The 27,634-nt window shown below is 45.0% G+C and overlaps 1 protein-coding gene across 4 annotated transcripts in view; it reads right to left on the bottom strand.

Moving 5' to 3' along the window:
- Window positions 1-26,827, bottom strand: part of LOC130376313 (sodium bicarbonate cotransporter 3-like) — a 40,193-nt gene extending 13,366 nt beyond the window's left edge. For 2 of the 4 annotated variants that reach the window (XM_056583548.1, XM_056583549.1), the window contains exons 1-11: window positions 26,684-26,827; window positions 12,486-12,567; window positions 9,536-9,685; window positions 8,605-8,743; window positions 7,406-7,566; window positions 6,893-7,081; window positions 5,470-5,796; window positions 2,635-2,708; window positions 1,636-1,793; window positions 796-883; window positions 354-500 (exon numbers count right to left, since the gene is read on the bottom strand). In XM_056583548.1, coding sequence (XP_056439523.1) covers window positions 354-500; window positions 796-883; window positions 1,636-1,793; window positions 2,635-2,708; window positions 5,470-5,796; window positions 6,893-7,081; window positions 7,406-7,566; window positions 8,605-8,743; window positions 9,536-9,685; window positions 12,486-12,567; window positions 26,684-26,725 — 1,557 coding nt within the window. In that variant the 5' untranslated portion in view covers window positions 26,726-26,827. Of the gene's footprint in view, window positions 1-353; window positions 501-795; window positions 884-1,635; window positions 1,794-2,634; window positions 2,709-5,469; window positions 5,797-6,892; window positions 7,082-7,405; window positions 7,567-8,604; window positions 8,744-9,535; window positions 9,686-12,485; window positions 12,568-20,387; window positions 20,604-26,683 lie in introns of those variants that run through there. The other 2 variants (XM_056583547.1, XM_056583550.1) reach the window with 2 other exon arrangements.
- Window positions 26,828-27,634: the final 807 nt, after the last annotated feature.

The following is a 27,634-nucleotide window of genomic DNA, read 5'->3' as shown; positions in this document are numbered from 1 at the left end:
ATATTTTTAAGTAAGCAAGTCAATTTAATGTGTAGGTTAAAAGCTTTTGCAATTATTGTTGCACATTATATACACATTTATGGATTGATTGTTCAAATAATTATATTTTGATATGCATTCATATCATAATTTTTTGGATTATTTAGTTAGTTTCATTCAGTTTGATTCCCCTGAAAACCAAGCTTTTGTGGAAAATTATTTTGAAAGAGAGAGGGACAGAGAGAGAAAAAGAGAGACAGAGGGACAGAGGCAGAGGCAGAGGCAGAGACAGAGACAGAGACAGACACTGGTAGGGACCGAGACAGACGGAGAGAGAGACAGAGTGAGACAGAAAGTGAGTGAGAGGGCCTGACCTGAGAGGGGACGTTCTTGGGGGGCTCGATGCGTATAGTGGGGTCCCACTCCCCAGGAGGCAGGACTGTGACCTGGTCCAGGAACTCATCGATACCAGAGAGGAGATCTGTTCGGTCCTTGGCCTTATAGGCTACGTCATGGAAAATCTACAGAGCAGTCGTCAACATTAGCAGAGATCAGTGAGAGTAAACGCAAGAACACATATTTGTAGTGTGAGAGAATGTACTGTGTCGATATATAAATATCCATGATTGTAGTTAACCAGTAAAGTGCCAAAAAGCTAATCCAGTTACCATCCTAGCACACAATCTTGGTCTTAAAACGTAAGATCAAGCAAATTCGATAAGAGCTTTCATTTATATTAAACAGGGATCTCCTAGTTCAAATACTACGATAATATACATGTGAATATGCATTTACATTACTCATCACTGTTCTCACCTCATCCGTCATGAGAGTGGCCATAGACCTGCCAATCTCATGGTACTGGGGGCCTTTTCCATGAGGTCCCAGAAGCAAGAACAGAAACCTGCAATGACACACAGGTCGTCATGCCAACAAGTAACCCCACCATACTGATGAATGGAACGCGTTTTTTTTCCCCTACCACCTAATCCGAATATTGATCTCATGCCGGCTAGAATCTATGTGTACTGCTAAATGTATGTATGTAGACAATATGGCAGCTGGATGTGTGCTTCAATTCTGCAGTGGTACCCAAATAATTGGTAAAACATGAGTGGTATTTCATTAAAAAAACATATGTAATTAAATAAGAGTCTCAAGTTCCTAAGGAGCTGGTTAATCTCAACACAGGCATGTGACTGTGTACACACAAATAAAGGCGGGGTTATGCAAGATTGTTTTAGGAATAGCACAATTAAAGTGAGGATCTACATAGAGCACATTATTTGAGATGGTAGAACAGCACTACCGAATGGGATATTGAATTAGGCATTTTTATACGCCAAACAATGCTTAATGTATTAAGCCACAAAACCAAATCAAATAATCAATTGACTCCGCTAAGGATTCATTGATCGGACTGGTTATTTGTATTGTTTGGCCAAGTTGTCTAAAAGATTCCCAACAGCAGATGTGTCATACACATTTTGGTTCACAATCAGAGTGTGATTCAAAAAAGCCGAAGAGTAAAGCTCACAGAGCACCAGGCCTTTTCAGGCACTTTGTATAGGATTCACACGTGAATATTTCCGTCTGAACATGGTCCTGCTTCTGTCCCGACCCGGTGGTTTGCTCTGGGCTCAGGGGGGGGCTAACCTGGTGGGCACCGGCACCTCGGTGAGGCCCGTGATGAGGACGGCGGGTGAGAGGCGCACAAAGGCGATGATGGGCTTCTCCAGGAAGTCCACCTCGCCCACCAGCACGTTGGAGGCCTCCGCGCCGGGAGGGATCTTCTTCATGAAGTTCATGTCCACCTGGAGCGCAGCCAGAGAGAGTTCAGACAGCATCGCCGATGAAGCGGTGGAGAGAAGGCGTGCAAAAAGTCACAGACGGGGAACGAGGCGGCTTTCAGCGGGGGACACGGACTAGGAATACGGCCATTATCTTACCTATAGAAATCGAAACATGTCCAAATGAATCGTTACTCTATTCGGAGAGTTATTTAGCATGTTTCTTTAGGAAGACATGTACATTTTTTAGGCATTGACCAGTGAAGTATAAAACTAGAAAACTGGTCTTTTATGCAGCAAAATGGGGAATGAAGGAAGGCCAGGAATTGAGGTGTCCAAGAATTCATGGTTTCCAAGAATTGAGGGGCACGGGGCTACTAACAAGGAAAGATAGCATCTACAAGGAGAACTACCCAGTACTGAGCAAGGGCAGCCAGGATGACTATCTTCGCTTATATGGACGAAAAGTGACATAATAATGCTTTATAAGTGCATCACTCATACCTGCTTTAGAGGTATCAGGCTCCATGCCAAGTTTCTCAATTCAAACTATATTTGATGGATGAGGGCATTGTGCAATGCAGTGATAGATGGGTTACCATCTTTTGTAGGCAAAAACAAAAACATCAAATCCCAAGTCACACGATGCTTAAATCATGCGAGCGTTTAAGTGCTCGCTCAGAGGACCAGAAAGGTTTCCTGGCTCCAGTCCATGATCAATGAGGAGCATGAGCGATGATGTGGCGCTCTCCAGCAGAATGGAGTTGGATGGGGATCAGAGGAGAACCTCTGTGCTCTGTACCGGGGGGGCCAAGGGGAGTTAGGTTACCTTGCTAAAGTCGAAACCGCTGCTTTCTCTACTGACCCCTGCTTTGGACGACCTCCTCTCTGCTGCTTTGGTGTCCAGGTTGGGGCAGGAGCTGGGCGACACAAGATGTCCTGGGGGAGATATGGGGCCGGGGGGGTGTGTGGGGGGGGGGTGGGGGGGGGAGGGGGGGGGGGGGGGGGGGGACAGAGGCGGGGGTTGTCAGTCATTGGTTTTGGGGAGAGGTCAGGCGCTTGGGAGGGGGGGGGGGGATTTAGGAAGGCGAAACGCACAATGATTATTTTGCTGAATTTCTAAATTGTGGTTCGTTTTATTGAATTAAGAAAACATAATGACCCTTATTGTTTTGAAAATAGGCTAGATGGACCTGGTTGTAAATATAGTGCCAATGTTTTTTGGGCCTTGTCTTGTAGTTTTGTTTTAATACTTGGTTACCCTTCAAAATGATGTAGAGGAGCTAGAGACATTGAATATGCGCGACCGTACGCCGTTCGGGGACTTGGGCAGTGACAGGTGCTGAAGCCCTTTCTCTGCATAATTGGCCACACACTTCAACACGGCCCACGAGACGCGAAGCAATACACACGACAGGAAACGCTAGCACTTAATAGTGGGAGATGAAATGAAAGGGTAATGTATGTAAATCCATAGCAGAAGCAAATGCCCTCCTTCTCTCTCTTGCTCACCACTATGTGCACGCGCTTCAAACACATACGAGCAACCCCGTCCACACTTCATGAGCTGCCCCCTCTTCACAGACACGACACGTTTCCAGCTCAATAATTCATCAACCAAAAAGGTTAAACCGAGCTCGTTTAAAACTGCTGATGCGCTTGTGAAACACTAGTTCATGGCGCTGTAATGATCCACCGAATCTGCGAGACACGGTGTCAGCATGGGGCCGGCTTGGTGATCCGTTCCCCTTGACTTCGTATCCCCGGGGGGCTGACCCGACTGGACGCGGCCCTGGTATCCACCACAGGTGGCCAGCATGGGCGCCATCTCTAGCATTCCCAACAAAGCCACTTGGAATACAGGGTGGGGCGGGATAAGGGGTGGTGGGGGTGTAAATTGGCTTAGGCCGCATCCGCCAACGCATGCCAGTCAAGAATGCGCCAGAATGTGTATCCATGCCAGCATGGCAATAGGGTTGCGTCATATTGCTGGCGTCTTTCATATGTGGATGTCACGAGTAATTAAGAATATGAAAATAATAATATATAACTTTAAACATTCTTTGTGGGGCAAACCCACATAGCTTTCTGAATGAAGGGCAAAATAAATCTATCATTGGAGTTAAAAAGACAGATGTCGGTTAAAGATAACCAACACCATTAGGAAAATAGTAACCCTTGCCCAGCTTTACAAAGATTAATATTTAGATATTTTCTGTTCCCAAGAATGATTTAACCATTTAGTTACTTCCCTAAAAACGAATCCACTCAGCTGTATTAGGCACGACCCAACCTGTTGGGTCAGTATACATACACAACGGTCACATCCCTAAGCAATATGCTGTGCCGTGTCAATACCCCCATCCAAAACGCTGTGCTGTAGTCCATGAATTCCCCAACCCTCTATGAATAACCCACGTCCTTAAACTATGTGCTCGTGGGTGTCCCTCACAGGCATGAGCGGAGATGAGGTGGTCTTCCTCGTGGGGAGTAGAATTACAGAGGTAGCGGTTGATCTATAATAAGCCCACCCCAACCTTTTAGTATCCCCTACAGCCCTGTTGTCACCTCTACACGGGACCCGTACCTCGCAGTTCAACCACCATGAGCGTAATCGCACATGGGGGGGGCACACAAAGTTGTGCGCAGGTAGCTCACACACACACACACACACACACACACACACACACACACACACACACACACACACACACACACACACACACACACACACACACACACACACACACACACACACACACACACACACACACACACACAAAGTCTCTCTCTGTAAGGACAAACAGTGACTGTCGGTTAGCCCACGAACGGTACGTGGAAACACAGCCACCCTGCTCTGGCCGGGGTTTATATTTAGGCAGGCTGCTGGCGCACGGTGATCTCGCCCGTGTCTTAATGAGGAAGCATCTTGGAGCCTTACGCTCCCACGTTGGAGGAGGAAACCAAATAGGGGTTTGCGTGTGCCGAGATTTGCAATGGAAAAAGCCGGACCGAGATATTGATTGGTGGAGTTAAAGCTTTGGCTCGAGATTTGGATGAAGAGAACCTGCGTCGAGTCCCCAATGGGAGTCTCCTGGCTGGAAGTTGTTTCACAAAAATGGAGGAGTATAGAGGGAGGAGAGGGGCTTGTTCTGGAGGTGTACACTTTTCTTAAGCCATTTGAGCTGAAAAGAGGGGTGGATGTGTGAGTGGGTGAGGGTGGCTTTCGTGCGAGAGCACACACACACACACACACACACACACACACACACACACACACACACACACACACACACACACACACACACACACACACACACACACACACACACACACACACACACACACACCGGGTGGTGATTGGGTCGGTATGGCAGGCTGAGCAGTGGCACACAGGACCAGACTATCTGGAGGACGGCCATGCAGTGCCAACGAGTTAAGTATGGATTGGGACAGGGCCAAGCAACACAAACACACAAAGGTAGGTGAGGGGGAATGGATAAATTCAAGAGGCAGAGAAGCAGAGCTTGTGAGTGCAGTCTTTAGGTTGGTGATGACAACATGGCTGGTGGGGGTGTGGGGTGGGGTGGGTTGGGGGCTGTGTGAGCGGGGGGGGGGGGGGAGAAGAGCCAGCATGCCCAGTGCTAGTTTTTCTCTGTTCAAGCAGTGACTCACACTGGCGGGCAACACAGATATTTGCCTTCTAAGGGCAGTGGTCTCCCCCCGTCCGTGGGGGTCTGCGGCGGCTCGTCCTCAGGGGGGGACACCACCACCTCGGGGATGCCCCGGCCGCCGTGGCCCTGGTGCTGCTGGGACTGGGAGACGCATCGGTCGGGAGGGGGCGTGTTATGGGGCGTGGTCATAGGAGAGGCGCCTGTGGCGGCTGCTGCGGCCGAGGACAGGGAGGAGGGCAGCAGGTGGTTGAGGAGAATGGCCACCCGCGACTCGCGCCTCTGGGACAGGCTGCCGATGGCGGCGCACGGGCCGGGCTTCTGGAGGGAGAGGCGAGAGGAGGACAGGCCCTCTCCTAACGGGAGACAACAGGGAGGAAGAGGAGAACGGACAAGGGGACAGGGGGGAAGGGGGTGGAGAGAGGAAGAGACGTGGAGAGAGAGGAAAAGAGGAGGTAGGAGAAGGGAGGAACAAGAGGAGGGATGGAGCAAAGGGGAGAACTCGATGAGGGAGGAGAACACAGAGGACAATGACTTCAGGAGGAGACGGCAGAGGGGGGGGGGGGGGGGGAGTGAAGCAACAGGAGGGGTGCAGTCAGAAGGTGTGCGGGGAGAGGACCGGGTCGAGTGCGGTCGGAGGGACGTGTAGGGGGAAGCATCCAGAAAAGACCCATGGGCCCTCTAGCGAGTTTCAAACCAATCAACCGATCACAGCACTCGACAGGTGGCTGGCATCAGTGCGTACTTCAAAGAGGCAGGCATGCAGTAGGTAGCGCAAAGGAAGGTGCACTGTATGCATACGTACAAACTATAAGAAAAGTTACTACTGTAGGCAAGATTAAACACATATTACATGATATAGAACAGACATAAACAATCTATACAAATGGCATTCAAATACTTCACATTTAAAAATAGGCTACGCTTTTGCTTTTAAAATGCAGGGGCATGGTCCAAGATAAGATCCTAATTGCCAAATCATTCCTAGAAGCACAGCCCAGCGAACAGTGAACATGAATGCACACCAGACAACCATACTACTTACTACAGTCAACAAAAATAAAATACAAAAACAAACACACTCAAACAAAGACACATACTTAGGTGATTCCAGTTGACAAAAACGCTAATCACTCTGAGCATTAACTCTTGCATAATCCCTGGGAACCGAAGCCATCGTTCAAGAAACCCTGAAGCCAGGCCAAGACGATCATGCCAGCATAGTGATTAACCCCCATATATCTCTGTCGCTACCGTGACCCCCCAACAAACGACTGTCCCCTGCATTCTACTCACTTTCAACCTTCCACTTTTTATGCTGGCATGGGCGGCGGGGGGGGGGGGGGGGGGGGGGTGAACATAGGGAATTTGAAAAGTGTCGCTTTGGCTCCGGAGAATTTCAAATCAATTCTGGTGAATAGGTAACGGGAGTGCAGTCGTGTGGTTTCTCACCGTTTCGGTCGAGCAAATGCGGGTCGGAGTGCTTCTTGCCGATGTCGGCGATGGAGCGCACCAGCGGGATGCGGTTGCTGAGCTTGCGTTCGTTCTGGTGGTGGTGCCTCTTGAGCATGGCCTCCCGCACCTTGAAGCGCAGCTCCTCCTTCAGCTGGCCCGATGCCACCATGCTGTCGATCAGCATGTCTGAGGAGACAGACACGAATTGGAAGGATTTACTGATGTTTGCACCAAAGGCATTTCTCAGATTATAATAAGCTAGAATTTCAATCGGCAACAGAGAAGAGCGTCACTCTGATTGACTGTGCCTATATTTAGAAATCAATTACTGCCCAGTGCCCTAATGCCTGACTGATATTCATTGCAAGTTTCAAGTGAATAGATGGATGGTCTCACAAGGCTTAAACCCTGATTAAAAAAGAAAACATGTTTATCCAAACAGCCTATTGAACATATGAATGTCAAGTCCCACCAACAGAGGACGGCATTGTGAATGTACTTTGTGCGTACCTGCGATGTCCTCTATGGTGTTGGCCCTCATGTCCAGCATGACGGTGCCGTTGAGGATGCAGCTCCGCAGCTCAAACAGACTGTGGAGGGACAGCGTGGCCACGTAGGGCTTGCTCCACCTCTCCCCACCGTCCTCCACATCCTCCTCAAACTTCAGCCACCTGCCCCACAGACACACACACGCAGAGGGATACACACACACACACACACACACACACACACACACACACACACACACACACACACACACACACACACACACACACACACACACACACACACACACACACACACACACACACACACACACACACACACACACAGTTGTCGTTGATCCCAGTCGGAACATGTAAAACTGTCACAGCTTTACTAACACTGCAGTATTATGACCAGATGGACCGGCCATCATGTCTATTTGCAGCCTTAGTGGATGCTTGTTTGTTGTTCTTCGTCTCGTTTCGAAGGCTCTGGGTTCTGTAGGACTGTGTTGTTCCCCCCTTGTACATACTAATGTTTGTTTGAATCTGTTAATTTCACCACGGGTAGTTCCGACCAAACAACCAGATTGGTGAACAAAACGTTTCGACAGTGATCAGAAAGACTTAACTATGCTCTAATTTTCAAAGCTTTATCGCTATGAATATTACTACCCCAGTGATTAGAACCAAAACACAGTTCTACGAGTTTAGTAGTGGCAAAATGTCAAAAAGAATGAGCTTGCAAAGCTTTCAGTGATCAGTACGGGAAATCCCTTGCTCTCTAGAAAGCATTAACTCCAGTTGGCTGGCTGACTACACACCAGGGACGAGGAAGCCCCTCCGTTGCTAGGTCAGTTGTAAATTAGGTACTTCCTACTTGCTGGAGCAGTAAACTCACGTTTGAGTTTCAAAGGAGCTTACACATGCGACTAAATGTATTCCGGGTACAAGTCAGACCCCATGTATTTCCAGGGAAAACAGATCAAAAGATATTTTGAGAGCACATTGCACCCACGATATGACAAAATATAGATTATATTTTGTATAATAGATTATATTTTGTACAAAAAGGAGAAAATATAGATTATATTTTGTACTTTTTCGTGGCCAACAGTTATGTAATCCAACTCCGAATCGTGCTTCACCATCATGAATGGCTGCCCCCTGGTGTAAGATTGCCTCAATAAGATATGTGGGAGGAGGAGGTGGGTGCTTTCTGACCTGGCCGTCTCCTTCCACTCCGTGTGGCTGCCGTGCCTGAAGGACAGCTCGTCCAGCTCGGTGAAAAGGTCGTGGGGCACGTGTTCTGCGTCGTCGTCCTCCGTGCCCAGGATGAACTGCACCCGCTGGGACGGGGTGTCTGCACGCACCAACGGGGGGGGGGGGGGGGAAGGGGAGTCATTCAAGGAAATAGTGTGTGCGTGCGTTCGTTTGGCGTGCGGTCAGCATCTCAACAACGACCTCTGAAGTCATGGAGGACGAAACGTTAATGCAACGTTTGCCTTTCAACCCATATGACAACCTGTTGTAGGCTGGTACCACTTAGTTGTCCAACTCTGTTATTAAAAAGGTTAGGGCCAGGCTAATAACCAATCAAAAGACCCTGGCCTTTCCCTTTAACATTTGTGCCGTTGATTAACAGTGACACATTAGTCTGTCGGCTCCTCTCGCTCTCTTATCGTGTCTGAAATGTCAACGGCCTCAGCCAGTGTTGGGGCTGTTTGGCTGTGCCCTTTATTGCCCCTCAGAGCTTCATGTAAAATCCCCTCAACGCCTCTCACACACTCCGTCCCTGCCCTCCTTGCTTACCCATTATTAATGTGAATAGAAACCATGGCAATGGGGCAAAATTAACGCCAAAATTAAGGACTCAGGAAAAGCCAATTGGCATTGTAGTTATAGATAGACATGGAGGACACGTAATCACTGAAACAACAGAAGTATTGTCCTCTGAAATTGACAATACTGGCGTGTTCCTTCACATATTGGATCTAGGAACTGTGCGTGCGTGCGTGTGTGTGTGTATAAATCAAGTGTTATAAAGATGGAGTCACATACATAAACAGTGACGGAGAGTCAAGACTAAGGGCTACTTCGGGGAGGGGGGGGTTTGCTGTGCGTGTGTTGATATAGGTAGCCCATGGTTACCAACCGTAAGACGGCGACTCCCTGCCGTCCTCTTTCCCCTCCTCTGCGTCCCTGTCCCGTTTCTTGCGGTGGTGTCGATGTCCGCGGTGGCGGTGCCTGCCTCTCCTCTCTCGACCCAGGGGGACGTGGACGCCGACGTACACCGCCCTGTGACCTGGTCGAGTGTGGGGGAACTTATTTAATAAAGAACACACACTGGGGTTGCCTTTGTGGAGGTTGTATGGTGATACAGGGGGAACACGTTCACAAGCAGATCAGACGAGTCTCCGAACTAAAGATTCGGCGGAGAGTGAGACAGTTGGTCAGGTAAATACTAAAGACACCGGTGGCAATTGGTCACTTTATGTCCATTGTCTTTTTTCTTGTTACCAGTCCATAGTTTAAAACAAGATATCTCTAAGTTAAGAAGTATTTTAACGTTCAGCCTGCAAAAGTACTAGTAGTAGCCTACTCATTTACAGTTATCTCGGACACTACGATACGCGAACACGTCATTAATAAACACCCATGTCCCGTCGCTTAGCACTTTCCTTGACAGTGGTCAATTTCGGTGTGCATAAAAGTACAGACGGAGCTCAGTGGACCAATTGCAAACTACTGAAGCTGCTCCAAGTTAAACCCCAATCTATTCGGAATAAGTGTATACATGTCGATTAAAACGGACTAGACCACCTCTTCTATTCGGCATAGAATTCTATGCCGAACAGATAATTGTATTCCGAATGAGGCGTATATATGATCATTTTCTATTCCGCATAGAAATCTATGCGGATCAGATGTGTCCATGTAAACGCGGCTGGTGTATGGTTCCATCTTATGGCCAACCTTGAACACAAGCGTTTGACCCACCCACTAAAAATGTGTGGAAGGGGGGGGGGACTTTAACGCAATACATTCTAAAGGATTAACTACGACATTCATTTTAACACATGTTAATATTTCCATTACACAAAACAACAAAGTCATTGTTGTGTTGAGGAAGCCTGATCCCCATTAGCCTAAACTGCAATACCCCCTAATGACCAACTGCTGGAAGGAAGGTCGACCAGAACTACTTTTGGAAAAGCAGTCACTTTTTTCACCTTGATGATCCACGTCTAACGTGTATTGCCTGCTACATTCTAATTTCAAACCTACATATATGCCCAATATCCATTTCTTATAATGCTTCCCTTGGTGTTCACTTAATTAGGCTGGAGGTAACTTGAGCTGCGTGTTGTTGCCAATAGGGCAGTTACAACCTGGAGCGGGTCAGCAAAGACGTTGTGGTACACATCCCTCAGACTACATCCAATTAGGTCTGTGCGTTTAAACAATTCCTTATCGAGGTACTTGACCCCAGTCAGTGTAGGACACGGCAACAGCGGTAACTACAACATGTCGGAAAGGAAACTCCCAACTGTTTACAGGGAAGAGACCCGTTCGTTGGAAGTCACATAACCAAAACTGTGTTGGGTGCGAGAGCCGGTTTCCAGGGAAACGGTCACAAATCTCCCACTGGTGCGGGGAGCCAGGAACCGGGCCTACCCGACGTGGATGAGGAAGGCAGGTTGGGGTACTCCCTCAAGCACCTTTAGCACCACACCTCCTCCGTCAGAGACGACCATCGTCTACCACCATCACGGCTGGGTCTGAACACAGACGGATAATGTGTGCTGCCTGTGTAACTATCATTGGTATGATAGAAGGTGATCCACGTCCACCGTCAGCGGTGGTGGTAAACAGCCCATTGGAGCACTGGGGGATGCAAATGCTCTCCTCTCATACTTCTTTCTCTGCCAATAGACGTTTCCTCTTTGCTTTCCATGGATGAGTCATATTCTAGGCGACTGTGAGAGAGGCCCCAGGAGGAGCAGAAAATAAAATGCATGAGCATGACCCGCGGGAGAGGATGAAAACACACAAGGTGAGAGTATGGGGGCGGACACACACACACACACACACACACACACACACACACACACACACACACACACACACACACACACACACACACACACACACACACACACACACACACACACACACACACACACACACACACACACACACACACACGTGGGGGTGCAGTCTTTCAAAGAGGGAGCGAGAGGGAGAGAGACACATACCGAGAGAGACAGAGAGAGAGAGACAGGCTTGAATTAACACCACTCGTCTGTCTGTCCCCCCAGGCGGTGGATGTGAGATCACAGGGGATTGATTGGTCCACACCGGCTGGAAACAATCCAGCCGCTTTCTGATCCGCCTCCCAGCAATTCAACCGCCTTCAGAGGAACCCGGTCGATTTAACCATCAACACTCACACACGAAGAAGCACGAGAGCACAAAATCCATTTAACACCTTTTCAATATTGGTGTTAAAACCGCCAGCGTTGTCCAGCCTTGTCCAATCATACCAGTTACTATCTATTCGACCTATCTTTATACAGGTTAAGTCTCATTGAGGCACTTATTATTTTCCAAGAGAGCTGTCCTGACTACTGTCCAGTATCTCTTCCTTAACCCTGAGGGTGCTGCTAGATATTGACGGGAATGGGCTGGAGGCAAGCTTGGCCATGTAGCCTTGTGACAGCAGACCGTCATAACACGGACGCCTGAAGCGTGACACCAATGCCTGCTTAGACACCCACACAAGGTGAGCAAACGCCCACTGCTGATTTATTTCTGTACTTGTAGAACTCCAGCAGCAGCAACAACCCCCGCTACAGGTTATTAGGATGCTAGGCAAACACGCGCCCCTTAATGGGCCAAACTATGTTGCCTTGTCATGCAACGTCACCTGGAACATGCAAAACACACTATACATTTGGGAAGGGTGATGTTCATTTAGTCCTAGTGGCGTTAATCTCGGCTCCAGCGGTCCTACTATGTCTAAGGAGACTTAAGATCAACTTTAGAATAGTGGTAATAGATCGTAATCTAATGTCTGCTTTGTGAGACTTGAGTGAACTTACTTTCCAGCTCTTCAGTCTCATAGTTGGTGTTGGTGGTGGAGCTGGTCTTCCCAAGGTCCACGATAGCCTCCTCGTCTAGACCCTGTCAAGACAATGGTAGAAGGTTAGTTGGGGGAGGAGGGCGGCGACAAAGAGGCCAAAGGTGGACGAGTAACCCAAGAATGCGGAGGTCAAAAGGGACAAAACGCACTAAGTTAACAATGGCTGTGAGATCTAGTGGAGCCATAGAAAAGGACGCATTGTAAAGAAGAAACTCGATATGCTACTACGTTTACTATTGACAAGCGACTGATCACATGCTGCTCCGCTTCCTGTTTCGCTTCCCAGTTCATCATCCCTAACAGCTTGGCCACATCCCTAGGTGCCATATGGCACTAGGATCTCTGGGCCAATGCCTCTGAGCGGTGGCCATGAAACTCCACAGGTACTACAAAACAAGAGCACCATCGTGACTGCAGAATAATTATACAAGAGGAAAGTAGAGTGCACTTCAATATGAGGTTGATCTTCCTTAAGAGTTCAGCCCTCACAATGACCTCCTCCGAAGGTTATGTTATAATGTTCTGTCCACTCCAACTGGCTGTGTGACTTTGTGGTGCCAACTAGCGTGGCTTGGCTGGCATGGTTGCGTGTGTGGGATTTTGAGAGTGTTGAAAGTAAGATTCTTATAAACAAAGATGGACTGGATGACCACCATTTAGCATTTGTAGAATGCATCAGTTTTAGGATGGGATTTTATGGATAACATTATTGAAACCACTATCGATCAGAATTGACTAAATGTAATATGTCCAAGTTGCAACTTTAATCAGTTATCTTCTCAGAGAATACCATTTTTTGTGCATCCCTTTCAAACTAAATCTACACTATCATTTGAAAACATGAATTCATGTACTTTAGGACAAGTTAAAAGATAAGGCTTTACTGGACATCTAATCTTTCTTAAGAACTGCATCTCTTGAAAACAATTGGGTGTTTTTATAACGGCCAACTGTCTTTCTACTTGCCACAAATGAAAGAAGTGGATTGAGGGTATATATTTATAGGCTATTTGTTATTATGGGACACGGGGAACTTTTCATACCAATGTCAACGTCCTGCTAGGAACAGTTAATAAAAAAAGGATCATAAATGACCTCGCCGGAAATTAAGAGCTTGATAACTTTACCATGGCAACATACCCAAGAACCAATTATAGGGGAGCTTAAGTCTGTCATAATCAAAAGGAATCCTGGAGATATGAAAGGCATTTTTGTGCGTTTGTATCACAATTATCCCTGAAATGCAGAAAAAGAGATTCAATGTTGTCAGCCCTGCAACCTCCCCTACACCCATTTCCCCCGTCGTCACTCCATGACCTCATAGTGACACAACAACACTACCCAAGGAGATGGTGTCTACAATTACTGTCACCCTTTGACCAGAATCAAATACGATGGGGAACTCCCCTAGAGTCCACGAATGACAGACCAGTTAGAACTAATGAGGATGGCGCACGGCCGAGCATGGGAAAAGACCGAATTCTTTGCAGTTTTGAAGCCAACTTATTGATACTTTTTTTTTTACCTGGTACCATCGTTTTGTTTGAACGATGTGTCTGAAATGAGCCACACATCCTGGCGTTATACCATCAGTGTCTGAGAAGCCTAGCCCTTTCTCGGAGGCGGCCATAAGTATTATCCCCCCGTCACCAATAGAATGTGACTTGAGGTTGAGGCAGAGAAGACATAGACAACCGTTTTCTCTAAATGCCAGTCTTATTTTAGAACAATGAAGATCCTTGGTTCAAGATCCTATAAGACTTATTACCATGTTCAAAACAAACAAAATACAATTTTGGGTTCACATTTACATTTACATTTAGGGTATTTAGCAGACGCTTTTATCCAAAGCGACTTACAATAAGTACATTTGTCATAAGAAGTGCATCAATATATCGCTGTCGGTACAGAAAGGATGTTCATAGAAACAAGTGCAAGCACAACAATCGCTAGGCTAACCAATTCCCCGTGTTACAGCCATGATAGCAGCTACTGCAGTTGCTACACAGTTAAGTACTATAATACAATACAATACAATACAGTGTACAATGGTGGCCAGAAGGGGGAGGCTGGCTATGCAGTGTCGAGTTGGACTCTGAACAGGTGAGTCTTGAGCCTTTTTCGGAAGATAGTGAGCGACTCTGTGGTCCTGAGAGCGGCAGGGAGCTCGTTCCACCACTGAGGTCCCAAAAGCGAGAAAAGTTGTGGGGGTTCACTACCCCTATAATGATAGATTTTTCTCTACGGAGGCAAATGGGTTATTCCTTACACTCAACATTAACTGGCAGAGAACATAGACCCAAATACATTACCCATAGACAAGGGCAAAGCGAGATAGATGATCAGCATTTTTGATTTAATAAGGTTAGCCATTAATCTCCTTAAAATTACTTGAGTGATTAGTACATTGTTATGTTGTTTGTTGTACTGTGGCCAGTCTGAAAGGGTTAAAGGCAGTGAAGTGTTGTGCATGTATAACAGAGGAGTTTAGGTTTTGTTCGATCACAAAGGCCAAACTCTCTTGCAGAATATATTAGACAGAAAGCCGGTAGGGATGTTTGAATACCTTGAAGCTAATGTGGGCATTAGGTCCGCCCGGCTCACTGGCAGAATGGATGGGATTAGTGGTCCACGTTTGTTGATGGCTGATTGGCCAAGAGCAGGGGGCTGGACTGCAATACAAACTGCAGTTGTACCACAGCTTAGAATCTAGCTTGAAGGGTATGAGACCACAGTTCATGTGCAAAGCCTGGCTTTGTTTCATGGCTGCTGATAATAAGTAAGAATTGTGTTATGCGTTTATGTTTCAGACAATGAGAGAGAATGCACACATGAAACCAATACACTGTAGTAAGATTTGTTTCAAAATGTTCAAATCTTCATGTTAATTATTCGGTGACCCAGGCTGATGCTTTATAATTCAACCAACATCCAATTTTATATTTATAATTCAGATTGCTCCAGCCAATTGCAAAACAGCATTGCGTAGCAAAGCAGATCAAGGGCAAAGCAATGGATGACAGAGATGTGTTATAATTTGTTGTACTCGTCATTGCAAAATAAAGCAGATGCATACAGGATAACAGGCTGACATCAGGCGACACTTTGCTTCCACTGCATCCACGAGGCATGTAAACCACCTTCTCTGAGCAGACTCACTGCCGGTGCATTGTGATTGGGATCACATACTCAACCCCCTTCGTCTGAGCCCTCCCACCACAAAGACGTGCACGCACACACTGCATCGGTCCCCCAAGAGACTCTATCCAGAAGGAGCGGGAAGCTTGCTGCGGTGTACAAATATAGCAGACACAAACACAGTCCCCACAGCCTCCTAAAGCCTTTAGGAGAGCCAAAATAGGAGCCTTTACAATGATGTTATAAACATTATCACATTTTTGTATTGGTCTTCATAACATGCCGCCCAGCGGTTAATGTATTCATTAGAAGACAGGTTGGAGAGACAATAGGTTGTCGAAATCATACTGAAAAAACGCATTCAATATTGAACCACTGAACGCTAATAAATAATCGATATCCTCAATGTTAATATCGATATAATAAGTTCCATAGCATAATATCAATTCAATCAAATTGTATCGTAAGAAACAGCAGTGTTTAGAGGACACTGTTTCTCTGAATGACAGATATCCACACGTATAACGATAATAATGATAGCTCCACTGCTTTAGTCACACCCTTTCAACAATGTTGTGCTAGGGGCAATCATGTGCTTGTGCGGACATGTATTCAAATGTAAATCATTGCATTCATGTTAAATAAGAACTTATAGTGCGTGTGCGGGCGTGCGCGTCTGTCTGTTTCTGAAGCGTCTCCCATACATTTGCATGACACTAGTGTGTCTTATTTTTATGGATCCCTCATTGGGAACGGTTCGTTCCCCTCTAAAGACACTTCTATTTATTAACTCAAATTATCTGTTTGAGACCCTAGGCCAATACCCAAAAGAAAGCATTTAGCCAATTTAAACCAAACTGTGTATCACAATATGACAACATACCACCACAATGCAACTTGGGCCGCCTGTGGTACTTTCCTCCAACTCTCCAGCAATCACATGGGCATATATCTCCAACCAATGTTGTTATTGCGATTCGTGAGCAGCTTAAGATACCACGGGGTCACATTGCAAATTGTAACCATGCCCGTATTATTACGACTGCTTTAAGTGATATAACCCTTCCGTTTCATCAGTTGTGTACACAAGTTTTTTGTCACCTCTACTGGAAACATTCGCCAGGCCCTCGATGCAACCTGTCAAAGAGCTTTGTACCAAAATAACCCTGCGAGCTGCCCACCCATGGCCACCGCCGGTTGACCATTGTGCCATTGAGAACACAGCTGTGGCCGGGCTAAAAGGATCTCTGCGCCAGAGTGGGGGGCTGGGGGAATAAGGAGTGTCCATGAGGCAGCCAACCAAGCGAGGGTCGCAGGCCCACACAAGATGACATCACCGGTCATTGCTGGTAGTAATGTTGTTGACCTGGCATGACGAATGGTGTTGATCCGGGTCTACAGTAGGGAGGGAGTGTACGGAAATCTATATACACATGATATCTGTTCAAATCTTGTACGATTCTGCATGGCATCCCAAAATACTTGTACTGAGGTTTTGCAGCGCTATAATATTGTATTGCCATTTCTCGATAGTTACACACAACATCAATCAACATTTTGTGATAAGATGATCATTTTTAAACAAAGACGCTGAGATTTAAGAAGAAAATTAGATTTTGTGGTTCTAAAAATGTGTTGAGATTTGTTATTAACAGCCCAACTAGCCTGCTTCCAATTTGACACCTTAACAACGCTTAATGTCAAACGTCTTTCAGGTGGCATTTTCGAATGGTCTCGGGAAGAGTGAAACATTGTGGCACTGGTGATAAAGCTAATCTTTTAATTTGAACTAGTAATGCCCATGGCGGGGTAATGCCTCCGTTAGTTATTTGATGACGAAGGGTATCATGGTGATAACACCATACAAATAATATTCTACATTTATTTTAAAGATGGTTGCACTCAATGACGTCATTATGGCATTGGTGATGTATCCGTGTCCCATACATTTTACCTTCCACACAATCTAGAGGGAGGGGGGGGGGGGGCTATACCATACCCTTAGAGGTCTGAGTCTAGAGAGACAAAAGTTGATAAGATAAATTTAGATGTATATTATTATACTTTTTGACATTGACAAGATATTCGGTAGGTGTGTAGTGGATACATCCACTGAGATTATTCTCAGTGGTGATATTTGAGACACACTGGGTCACACGTTTGGTGAATTACTTTTAGACCACACTAGCCCGTCCTGCCGGCCCAGCGAGCAAGGCGAGGAATGTGGTGAGTGCAGGGTGCGTTTGATTCCCACTAGCACTGCCAGGGAACATGACGACCGCCCAAGTGTGAGGACAGCAGAGACGGAAGCACTCGACGGAATTAGGACTTCCTCTCCCTGTGGTGGACTGTAGTGGTCCCCCATTTGGACCTTGTACAGTCCAAACCCCTAGGTCTCCTGACATTTACATGGTTAAATGAGCCATGAGCAGCAGGTTGGAAATGAGAAAGAAACCAACATCACAATTCAACATTGCCCTGTTTTTGTTGCCGACCTTGTACAACTCTAGACAAATGAAAAATGTTGTTAAAAATGACAACTGCCTTGAATATTCAACAGTGGTCCATTGGAGTAGGCACTGACCGCCCTAATAGTTAAACATTTAGGACCTTAAAATATTAAATAAGCAGATGGATGGATGGAGGAAGGCTAGGCTCTAAGTCTAACACTGGCATACATGGTAGGCGTACCCATCACCTTACTCTGCCATACCCATCAGGGACCTCTTCAGCCTGTTGACAGCCTTACAAAAGGAAAACAAGTGAAAGTCATTGATGCTTCACAGTCACAGTGCCAAGGAGTCACCCTCCAACAATTTGAAGGTGATATTCAGAGTTTCCAAGCTGCACTAGCGCTTAGATTGTTTCAGCAAATGGTTGAATTTTGAAAGTGGTGACACGTCCATTTCATCTTAAACATTTACAGACTACACACGTCAACAAAAAGACATTGCAGATGATTTACCGATAATGGTCTTCTGATCCAGAATGCGCTGATTGAGTGCTGACGTACAGCGCCGATCAGCACTAGACAAAGCCAAAGGCTGCTTCCTTGACAAGCGGTGCACTACTTTGTGCATTCAACCAAGAGAATGCCAAGCTCAATAATTAATAGGTCTCCCGGTGTGGATAGACACACTGCCCTCGAGAATGCAACTACACAGTTTGCCTATTTCCTAGTTGTGTCCATTCTATATTGTGCATTGAGCCGGTAAGCCAAGGGCTCCTCTGGAGAGTGAATACAATCTGGTCCATCCGTCTCCCAAAAGAAACATTGGGCAAAGTATTGAGCAGAGCTTCTAGCTGCTGGGCTTCATTGAACAACAGTATCATGTCAGTAATGCTCTGTGTCATGTTGCATTCGGAGGAGTTTAAGTAATTAAATGCCCAATTTGGTGGATTTTTCCCATTAAACCCAAGGGATTTAGCTTTCCCAAGAATCTGTAAATAAACAGAAGGCTAAACCATAGATGTAATCCTCATAAGACATGACATCGAATCACTGCACTGCGAAGAAAAACACAAATACAATTGATCCCTTTAATAGATCCTGGGCCAAAACTAAGTGGACCAAGCACATTTACAGATTTAAAACTAACATTTAATTACTTATTACACATTTTGTTTTCGGTCAAGAGCAGGATCTTCTTCATATACATTACTGGTTGCCAATAGTCCTATTCACACCCAAATAAATAGAAAAAAAAACCAATCCTTTCCATCTCTGTGTGAAAATATTAAGAGATATTTCTCCCCAGCTGCAATCTTTGTTCAGATCACGTCATAGCAGTCTTCATCAGAAGCTTGTAAGTATTAAGTGTAACTTGAACAGACATTGGTGCCATATCTCTCAACTGAGTTGTAAAATTATTTATTTAGTAATGAATTAATAATTTGAAGGATTTATAGTGGCAGTAAAGAAAGCACAGATTTCCCTTTCCACTGACAATTATTTACTTCCATTGATTGTCATTAGCCTAATCATCCATGTCCATAACTGCGATTAGGGAATAAATCAACAAGTTTGACAGCACTATAGCATGGAATATTTCTGCCAATAAGATCTAAAGTAGAGTCTCTCTAGAATATTGTTTATTAATACTACCTGAACTTCTTGATGTATTTGACACATGACTAAAATTAATAGGTAGATATAGCCTAGTAAAAAAAAGGAATTGATCTTTGCATGGTGAGGTATATTTCAGTCCCTCAACATGCATGCCAAACAAAAGAAAGTGATTTGATGGTAAAGAATAAGGCACACAGCTGAGCAGCTCTCTTTTAGTCTTGGGAACCGGTCATTTCTCTCAATACACCTGCTTTTTAGGCATCCCCCGCTCCCTTGCAATCTTCCTTCTTCCATTTCTCCTTCCCTAGCACTGAGAACCGCCATATCCGTGTCTTGGTCGAGGTGCCCCTAGTCGGACCTCCTCTGGTGGTTCTAAGATAAAAAGACAGGCGGCTCCGTTTCGAGAGGCATATGGCGTTGGTGTATTGTGGTGGGTTGTTATGGTCTGCTCCGTCACAACTCCCACCTCTACCTCTCTCTTCTCTCCCCATCTACCAGTGTCCTCTAAATGAGCCATCACCGCAGCAAAGTCTTGACGAGGACCCAATTTTACACACTTAGACACACACACACACACACACACACACTTGTTTGAATACATGTCCACAAACATAAACACAGCATGGCAGTAGGATAAAAACAGGATATACACACCGTGAGCACGTGCTCCCCTTCTCTCTGTCCCTCCATTTGGGTTAAATCATGAGCGAGACTACGGCAACTGCAGTAGGAGCCAGTACCCTTCTCTCTCTCTCTGTTCCTTTCTTCTATTTAAAGGATGCGTGAGCACAAGTTGAAATGAATGTGTGCACTTGTATGTGTGTGAGCCAAGAGATACTACAGCACCAGTCTGCTCCCTCTTGCTCTGCTCATCTGTTTATACTCAGAAATAGAGCGAGAAAGGGGGGGTGGGAGGGAAAAGGGAGGGAGGGAGAGAGAGAAAGAGAGAGAGAGAGGGAGAGAGAGCCTTGCTACACTCCACCCTGACAGGCATCCGCTCGCTTTTCAGCCAATCCGAAGACTGCAGCCATGAATGTTTTATTCACGCCGCCAAGGAGCACAAACACAAGACCCACAGAGGACGCACACACTCGAACACAGGACACATTAACCGCTCAGCCATCAAGGTATTCAGGTCACATATAGCCCTCCCACACCAACACACCCACCGTCACAAATAGAAATAGTGGGGAATAGGCCCGAGTGCAGTGCTTTGGGCAGGGGGAGTGGTGGGTTAGGGTGGGGGATGAATTCACTATCGCACAGGCTCAAGGTCACCGATGGCTTTCATCACCTTCTAATTCACCGGAGGGCTCTGACTACCCTCTGTGCTCATATATGAGCAGGGGAAGGTAATCTGTTTGCGCAGAGGAGCACACAATACCCCAAAAATCCGCCTCCTCCAACTGAACAAAGGAGAGATACATATTTGCTTGCTTCTGCACAAGGCATGACAATGTGTTTGGGAATCACTTTTCGGGTCCATCTATGAGTTCAAGACTATATGGATGCACAAACTTAACCCTGTAAGCAATGCTACTTAGAATTTGCCCGCTACTAGGTATTTAAAGATCTTAGAAACCCAGCAATAAATGACTGCCTTGACTAGCATGAGGATTCATATTCTAAAAAGATGTGAATGAGTGGGGTGCCATCTAATGGCTGAAACTACATTCAGCAAAAACGACTAGAAACCTGACGAGTAGGAAGTTAAGCAAGGAAGCTTGTTAAACTTCTGTTAAAACTAAAATTGTCTGAACCACTGCCATGTTGTATAAAACGATATGCAAATCTAAATGAAGGCTACACCATTAAAACTACTGATGATTCTGCATTCTGCGCCCTCCGATGATCAATGGATATAATGTGTTTAGGGCCGTAACTTAATAAAAAAGGGCAAAGGACATAAACAGAGTAAGCGTTTCTGGGGTCATTCCAATGATAAGCAAAGGTAGTAGCAGCAGGACAATGCACTACTAGGTACTAAGCTCTTTGCTGGTTCCTAAGATCCCAGCTCCACAGGATCTGCGTGACTGTACTGGATCAGAAGTTGTGGTTTGGACTGTTGTCCAGAGTGAAGGAAGACAACTCCAGAGACTTTCATGTCAAAAGAGTCTAAGCCTATTTATCAGAGATAATTGGATTACTCGGGTAAAGACGGTTTAGGCTTTTATTTAAACAACGCAGGTGGGAGTCAAATGGAGCCCAAGATAGCAAGATTATTAGCCTTTCCAAAGGATATGCGCTTGTGGGATTGTGAGAATGCGCCACAAAGAATTACAGTAATCCTCAAATAATCTTGAGTTGACATTAGGATCCTAAGAAAAACATTTAAAGCAAACAGATACAGCATAAGTTCCATCAAATCATAATTTTGTTGTCTCTAAAGCCCAGTTCAGACCAAAGATTCACCTTGCAACGGCTTGCAACAAGACTGTTTTAGAACGTTGCAGGGGCGGTGTGAACGGGTCGTTGCAAGGAGTTGTAAGGAGTCGCAAGGAGTCGCCAGAGATTGAACATGTCAAATCGCAAGGTCCAGTTTTAGAACGCGGCGATTTAACTATTTCTCCTCAGCCAATCACAGCACAGAACAACTTGTATGTCACGGCCTTACTCCGTCCCGGTACCGTACTGTCCACTCCAGCATAAAAATATCCGATTGAAATATCCGATATCCGGAGAATGACAAAACACAGTAACTCTAGCCTACTCTCAAGCAAAAAATAAATAAAACTAATTGCAAACCTAACTAATCGCAAACCTAACAAATCTAATCCAATCTACGCAAATGATGCTGTTGCGGCTCTCAGCTTTGCCAGAGCGTTCACAGTTGCTAGGGAAACCGCCTAGCGTCGCAGCCCGTTGCAGCCAGGGTGAACAGCCCAGTTTTAGAACGTCGCAGCCCGTCTCGTCGCAAGGAGTCGCAAGGAGTTGCGAGTTGCAAGCCGTTGCAGGTGAATCTTTGGTCTGAACTGGGCTTTAGATGCCATAGTTTGCAAAGTGTGTTCGTATAACATGTCAACATAATATATTGATTAGGTTAGTAAGCAAGGTGATTGAACAAGACCATTTAAGATAGTTAAATAATAATCATTTTACATGCATAACATATGGGCATTAGAATAAAAATGGTATGCAGATCAGCAGGTAAAAAGATCATGGAAATGTTGAATCTGGACACACACATCATATAACTTCACAAAGCCAATCATCCAGTCAACATGCAAGGCTTATGGCCCTGGCCGCGGTTCAAAAGGTTAGCCCTTTAATTGGATAAACATTACTAATCCAGTGTTACGCAATACCAATACTCAGAAAACAGGGAAAGCTCTGAAGCAAAAGGGAACCCACACTTTTGCCCTCTCTGTCCAACCAGTGACACTAATATAACAGCTAAGGATTTGCTGCCCTAACCTCTAGGTGTAATTGGCCAAGAAAGATGTATAATGGCCATACAATGAAAACAACTAGCCTATTAGGGTTATTATCAGTGATGTTACATAGGGGCATAACAGTGAGGCATTATCTAATTCTAAAACTGGTGTTTATACGTAGAAGATTTGTCTTTGAGAATATGAATCAGGTTTGCTATCGCATTAACCCCATTTAAAAACACATCTGATGCATGTATGAGATGAACATACAACTATTTATACAAAGAGGCCAAAGAGGCAAGGAAACTGAAGCAAAAAAATAGAATATTACTAACCTATTTTACTACCGCACATGTCACACTAAGGTGTCGTAATATACAAAACCGATCTGAGCATACAACTGCTGATTAGAGTAGCTGTATGAAAATATTTGACACTCCCCAACCCACCACTAGAACACTATTTGACATCAAGTACGAATAAAGGCCATTGTATTGCTGTTATATATATATGAAAGAAAAAAACTTTGGATTTTCTTGACGTCTTGTTTACTTGGTGGTGTATTTGCTCCTTTTCTTTGGCAATGCATTGCCTCCAAAGAGAATGAGCTTATGGATCTCTGTTCAGCACAGAGCAGTTTTGCTGGCCCTTAGCCTACTTGGTGAAAGTACACTTCATTCCACAGAGGGTGGTTTGCATTACAAGAATATTAACAAATAGACTCCCATTGTGTACAACACATTAAGCCAGATGTCTGTATGATGAATTGTACATTGTTTAAAAGGTAAACATCTAGATTCCAACCTTGAGTTGGCTGGGTAACCTTGGTTCAACAGACAGGGTGTCTTGATCATTTCCACCATTTTTGGATGATGGCACTAGGTAAATGGCAAAAAAACTATTCGAAGCCGAAGGGGCCTTGTCGGCCATGGACAATTCAAATCCTCTGGTGAGAAGACCTTAACGTAATTATGCCCTGAGACCCTCCCTTTTGGAAATACACACATACAGGAGACCAGCATGGTATTGTACAGCCACCTGTGTAACTCGTACGCAGGCCTACATTTTGTTCCAGGCCCAGGAAAACGCATCCAATTCCAAATCGTGTCCTGCTTGGATCCAACAAATCACTCACGTTTTACTGGCAGTAGTAGCCAATCACTAAGCATTTAATAGCCAAGCCATGAACCTTTAATAGGTTCAACAACTCTGCACACGCTGAACCGATTCTCTAGTTCAGGCGTTAGTGCTGTTTGACAGCGGGACACAAAAAGCTTTCTGGCACGGCGCTTCTTCTGGCTGGCAGGCATCTAAGGGTGAAATCCCATGGCAAAGGAAAACTACCAACTGTTGAGCCAAGTTGGTACCATTAGTAAACAGCGGTCAGGGTGTGAATGATGTAAGCTTAAGGGACAGACAAAAAAAAGGTGGTAATTGGGAGAAGAGTGGCAATTGAAATTGTGAATCACAGAGTTTGCTGTTCTTTTTTTAATTCTCAGTGTGGAGAGATGTGACTGGTGAAAACGTGCCAATACTAGTTTCTTGCATTTTTGCCTTAGCCAAGTGTTATTATCATGACATTTCTATAAAGAGATCTGGAAGCCTTAAAAATGTGCTATCAAAGATTTATAAATTTTATGTTATTGAAGCTTAATCTCAGACACTCTTTCCAGGTTGGCAGGGTGAGTTGGTTGGGGGGGAATGGCTCTTTATGGAATTTGCACAATATCCTAATGTTCAGGGTGTTCTGGGACTGGTATGTAGCAATGCTCTCCTTAAAAATAAGAAAAAAACAAAAACAAAGAGCATACCCTGATTAAATAGAGTTTGCATAAAATTGCCTTGAACTAATTTTACATTTGTAACAAAGCTGGTGTATTTATCTAATGTAAAATCAATATTAATCCGTTATGCAATGCAAATATAATGAATACTATGGCAAGGAAATGGCCGCCCCGCAGTTTTGCTGAAATGTGCTAAAGCATTGGAAGACGTGGTGAATACAATTGGCATAATGATTATGTGTAGAACATATTGACACTAGAAGTTTAAATAATACAGGGTGGTTTTTCCACCTACGAGGTCACCTATTAAAGAACGGAGGAGTTGAGCAATCAGATGCCAGACAAACAATGAACGAACACATGAAGTATATGACAATTGCCCGGGGCTAGAGAAAGGCTCTATGGAGCAGACATACAAGTTTGTCGTCAAACAACAATATGATGGACACAAAAAAAATATTTTGTTGATGAGGTATAATATGATCATTTCTTGGTTTAACCCGGAGGAGAGCCGAGTAGGACAGTCATTTGAACGTGGTGTGTTGCCCAAAAAATATTTTTTTGTTAAAATAAATAAAATGGCGGGCAAAAAAAATAAAACAAGGACAATAATACAGTTCCAACACATTTTAAAACTGCAAGATGATCCTTTCCAGCAAGAAAATGTCTTATTTCAAAAGATCAGGATTGTTAATGGACAGCTGAACAATAGTGCTTTCTTTGGGATAAAGGTTGGTCCATGAAAGTTGATTGGGCATCCACCAGGTGATTCTTCTATTGTCTCCTCTGAAGAGATTGAGAGCTGAAATGCTTACTTTGCAACTAGTATACAATACGAATGAACAGAAATATGGCATTTTACCTTGGTTCAGACGGAAGATGGTTTATTATGTTACACTCTTTGTTTAACCCCCTCCCCCTGCCCTTCGTAGTTCCCCATAAATCATCGGATCATAATGTGAAGTAAGAGGTGAACAAATAATGATTGTATACCTCGCAGTTGAAAACGTTTTCTGTTTACATCTGACACGGTCCCCAAGACGTTCAAATAAAGCTGTTGGTCTCTGTATTCTCTATCGTTGAACAAGCTTAACAGTCCAATGTGCAGCGAGTCCTCACTTGGAAATGTCACAAGTAGTTTCCGATGTTATTATAGTCATACAGCATTTGTAAACCATAGTTTAACTAAATACAACTGTTAACCCGAGACATAACGACCCACTAGCGCAGACTTTTCCTCAGTGACAAGAAATAAGAATAAATAAATAAAAAGGTCCTATAACGTTACCTTCATTTACGGGGAGAGAAAAACAGACCAACTCCGCATCCTTTATCACCATGAATACTGACATGCATGTTTAGGTTTAAGTTTAACGTGGGGGAAACATCCAGTGGTTTTCACGATGCAGTCGTTATCTAGACGGCTTTGGAGGCGATAACGTTATTGAACGTTACTGACTATGCGGTGGACTCGCGGCGGCTACTCCATTAGCTAGCAGGACCGAGACCTACAATGCTGTGTGCACAACAAGCACATTTTTCCTTTTAAAAAGGACGGAGCTGACACCCACTGTAGGTATACAGATACATAACTTTGCTTTTAGGACTAGAAAACATTGGCTTCGCCACGTGTTAAAAGTAAAGAGCCAGCTAACAATAGCAGTGGCCGGGTGCTCAGTCTGGGTCTCCAGCATCCCCCTGCTCAGCGGTTGTTGGGTAGGAAGATGCTAAACTACCGCATAAGAGTGTGTATACTATTTGTACGAAGTCCTGGGCTTGGACGGGTACTTACGCTTCTAAGCAGGGGCCGCATTTGCTCCGTGTGTTCTTCCATTTCACCTGTTGCCTTTTGCCTCTTTCTACCAGGTCATGAGTCGGGGACGGGGTACCGACTGTCTCTCCCTCGTCGAGAGTCCGTTTGTGGTTGTAAAGTTATCCGAGGGGACGTCCTACAATTGATTGACAGAGTCTTTCGACCAATACACTTGCCAAATGTTCTAACGAAGGCCAATTAAAGCGAAGGACCACTGAGTGGGCGGGGCAAAGTCTTTGTCAGTAAATCTCTCAAGCGGGCTTTTTTTTCTCGTAACTAACGTACAGTGTTGGGAATGTTTAACGCGCTATAGAGCTTTATTGTCCACTGATAAATTAAAACAATGGCACTAGAATAAAACACAGTTACACGCGCAAGATCAATTACTTAGCCAACAAGAAAGTCTCACTATTATCAAGAAGTGGCTGTAGTTTACCACAAAATTATCCATGCCGACTATGTAATGATCATTACATACCAGCAGATGGCGATATAGTCTTTATCCATTTTCCTAGATCATTTTTAGGCATCCCAAACTAGTTTGTTACATTGACTTAAATGATCTGGTTTCTCTAAAGCTTTTACTAGATGGTCGGGAAAGGGTTTCGAACAAATATACAACTTCGCTCATATTGCATTTTAGGAACGCATACATTTCAACCTATAGGCTCAGGTCTGTGTATGTTGACACGTTGTTCCAGTGTACTTGTGTGTTTCCTTAAATTCTACTGTCCTACGACTTCGAAATACTTGCATGTTGTTAATCAGTGATCCTGCTTTGGTGATTAGTTTTGATTTGCGTGTGTGTGTGTGTGTGTGTGTGTGTGTGTGTGTGTGTGTGTGTGTGTGTGTGTGTGTGTGTGTGTGTGTGCGTGTGCGTGTGCGTGTGCGTGTGTGTGAGGTATGTGTGTGTGAGGTATGTGTGTGTGT

This window comes from Gadus chalcogrammus, chromosome 22, assembly GCF_026213295.1.
Source record: "Gadus chalcogrammus isolate NIFS_2021 chromosome 22, NIFS_Gcha_1.0, whole genome shotgun sequence".
Classification (NCBI taxonomy): Eukaryota; Metazoa; Chordata; class Actinopteri; order Gadiformes; family Gadidae; genus Gadus; species Gadus chalcogrammus.
Note: the sequence above shows the minus strand (reverse complement) of the source record. Positions and strands in the feature narration are given on the sequence as shown.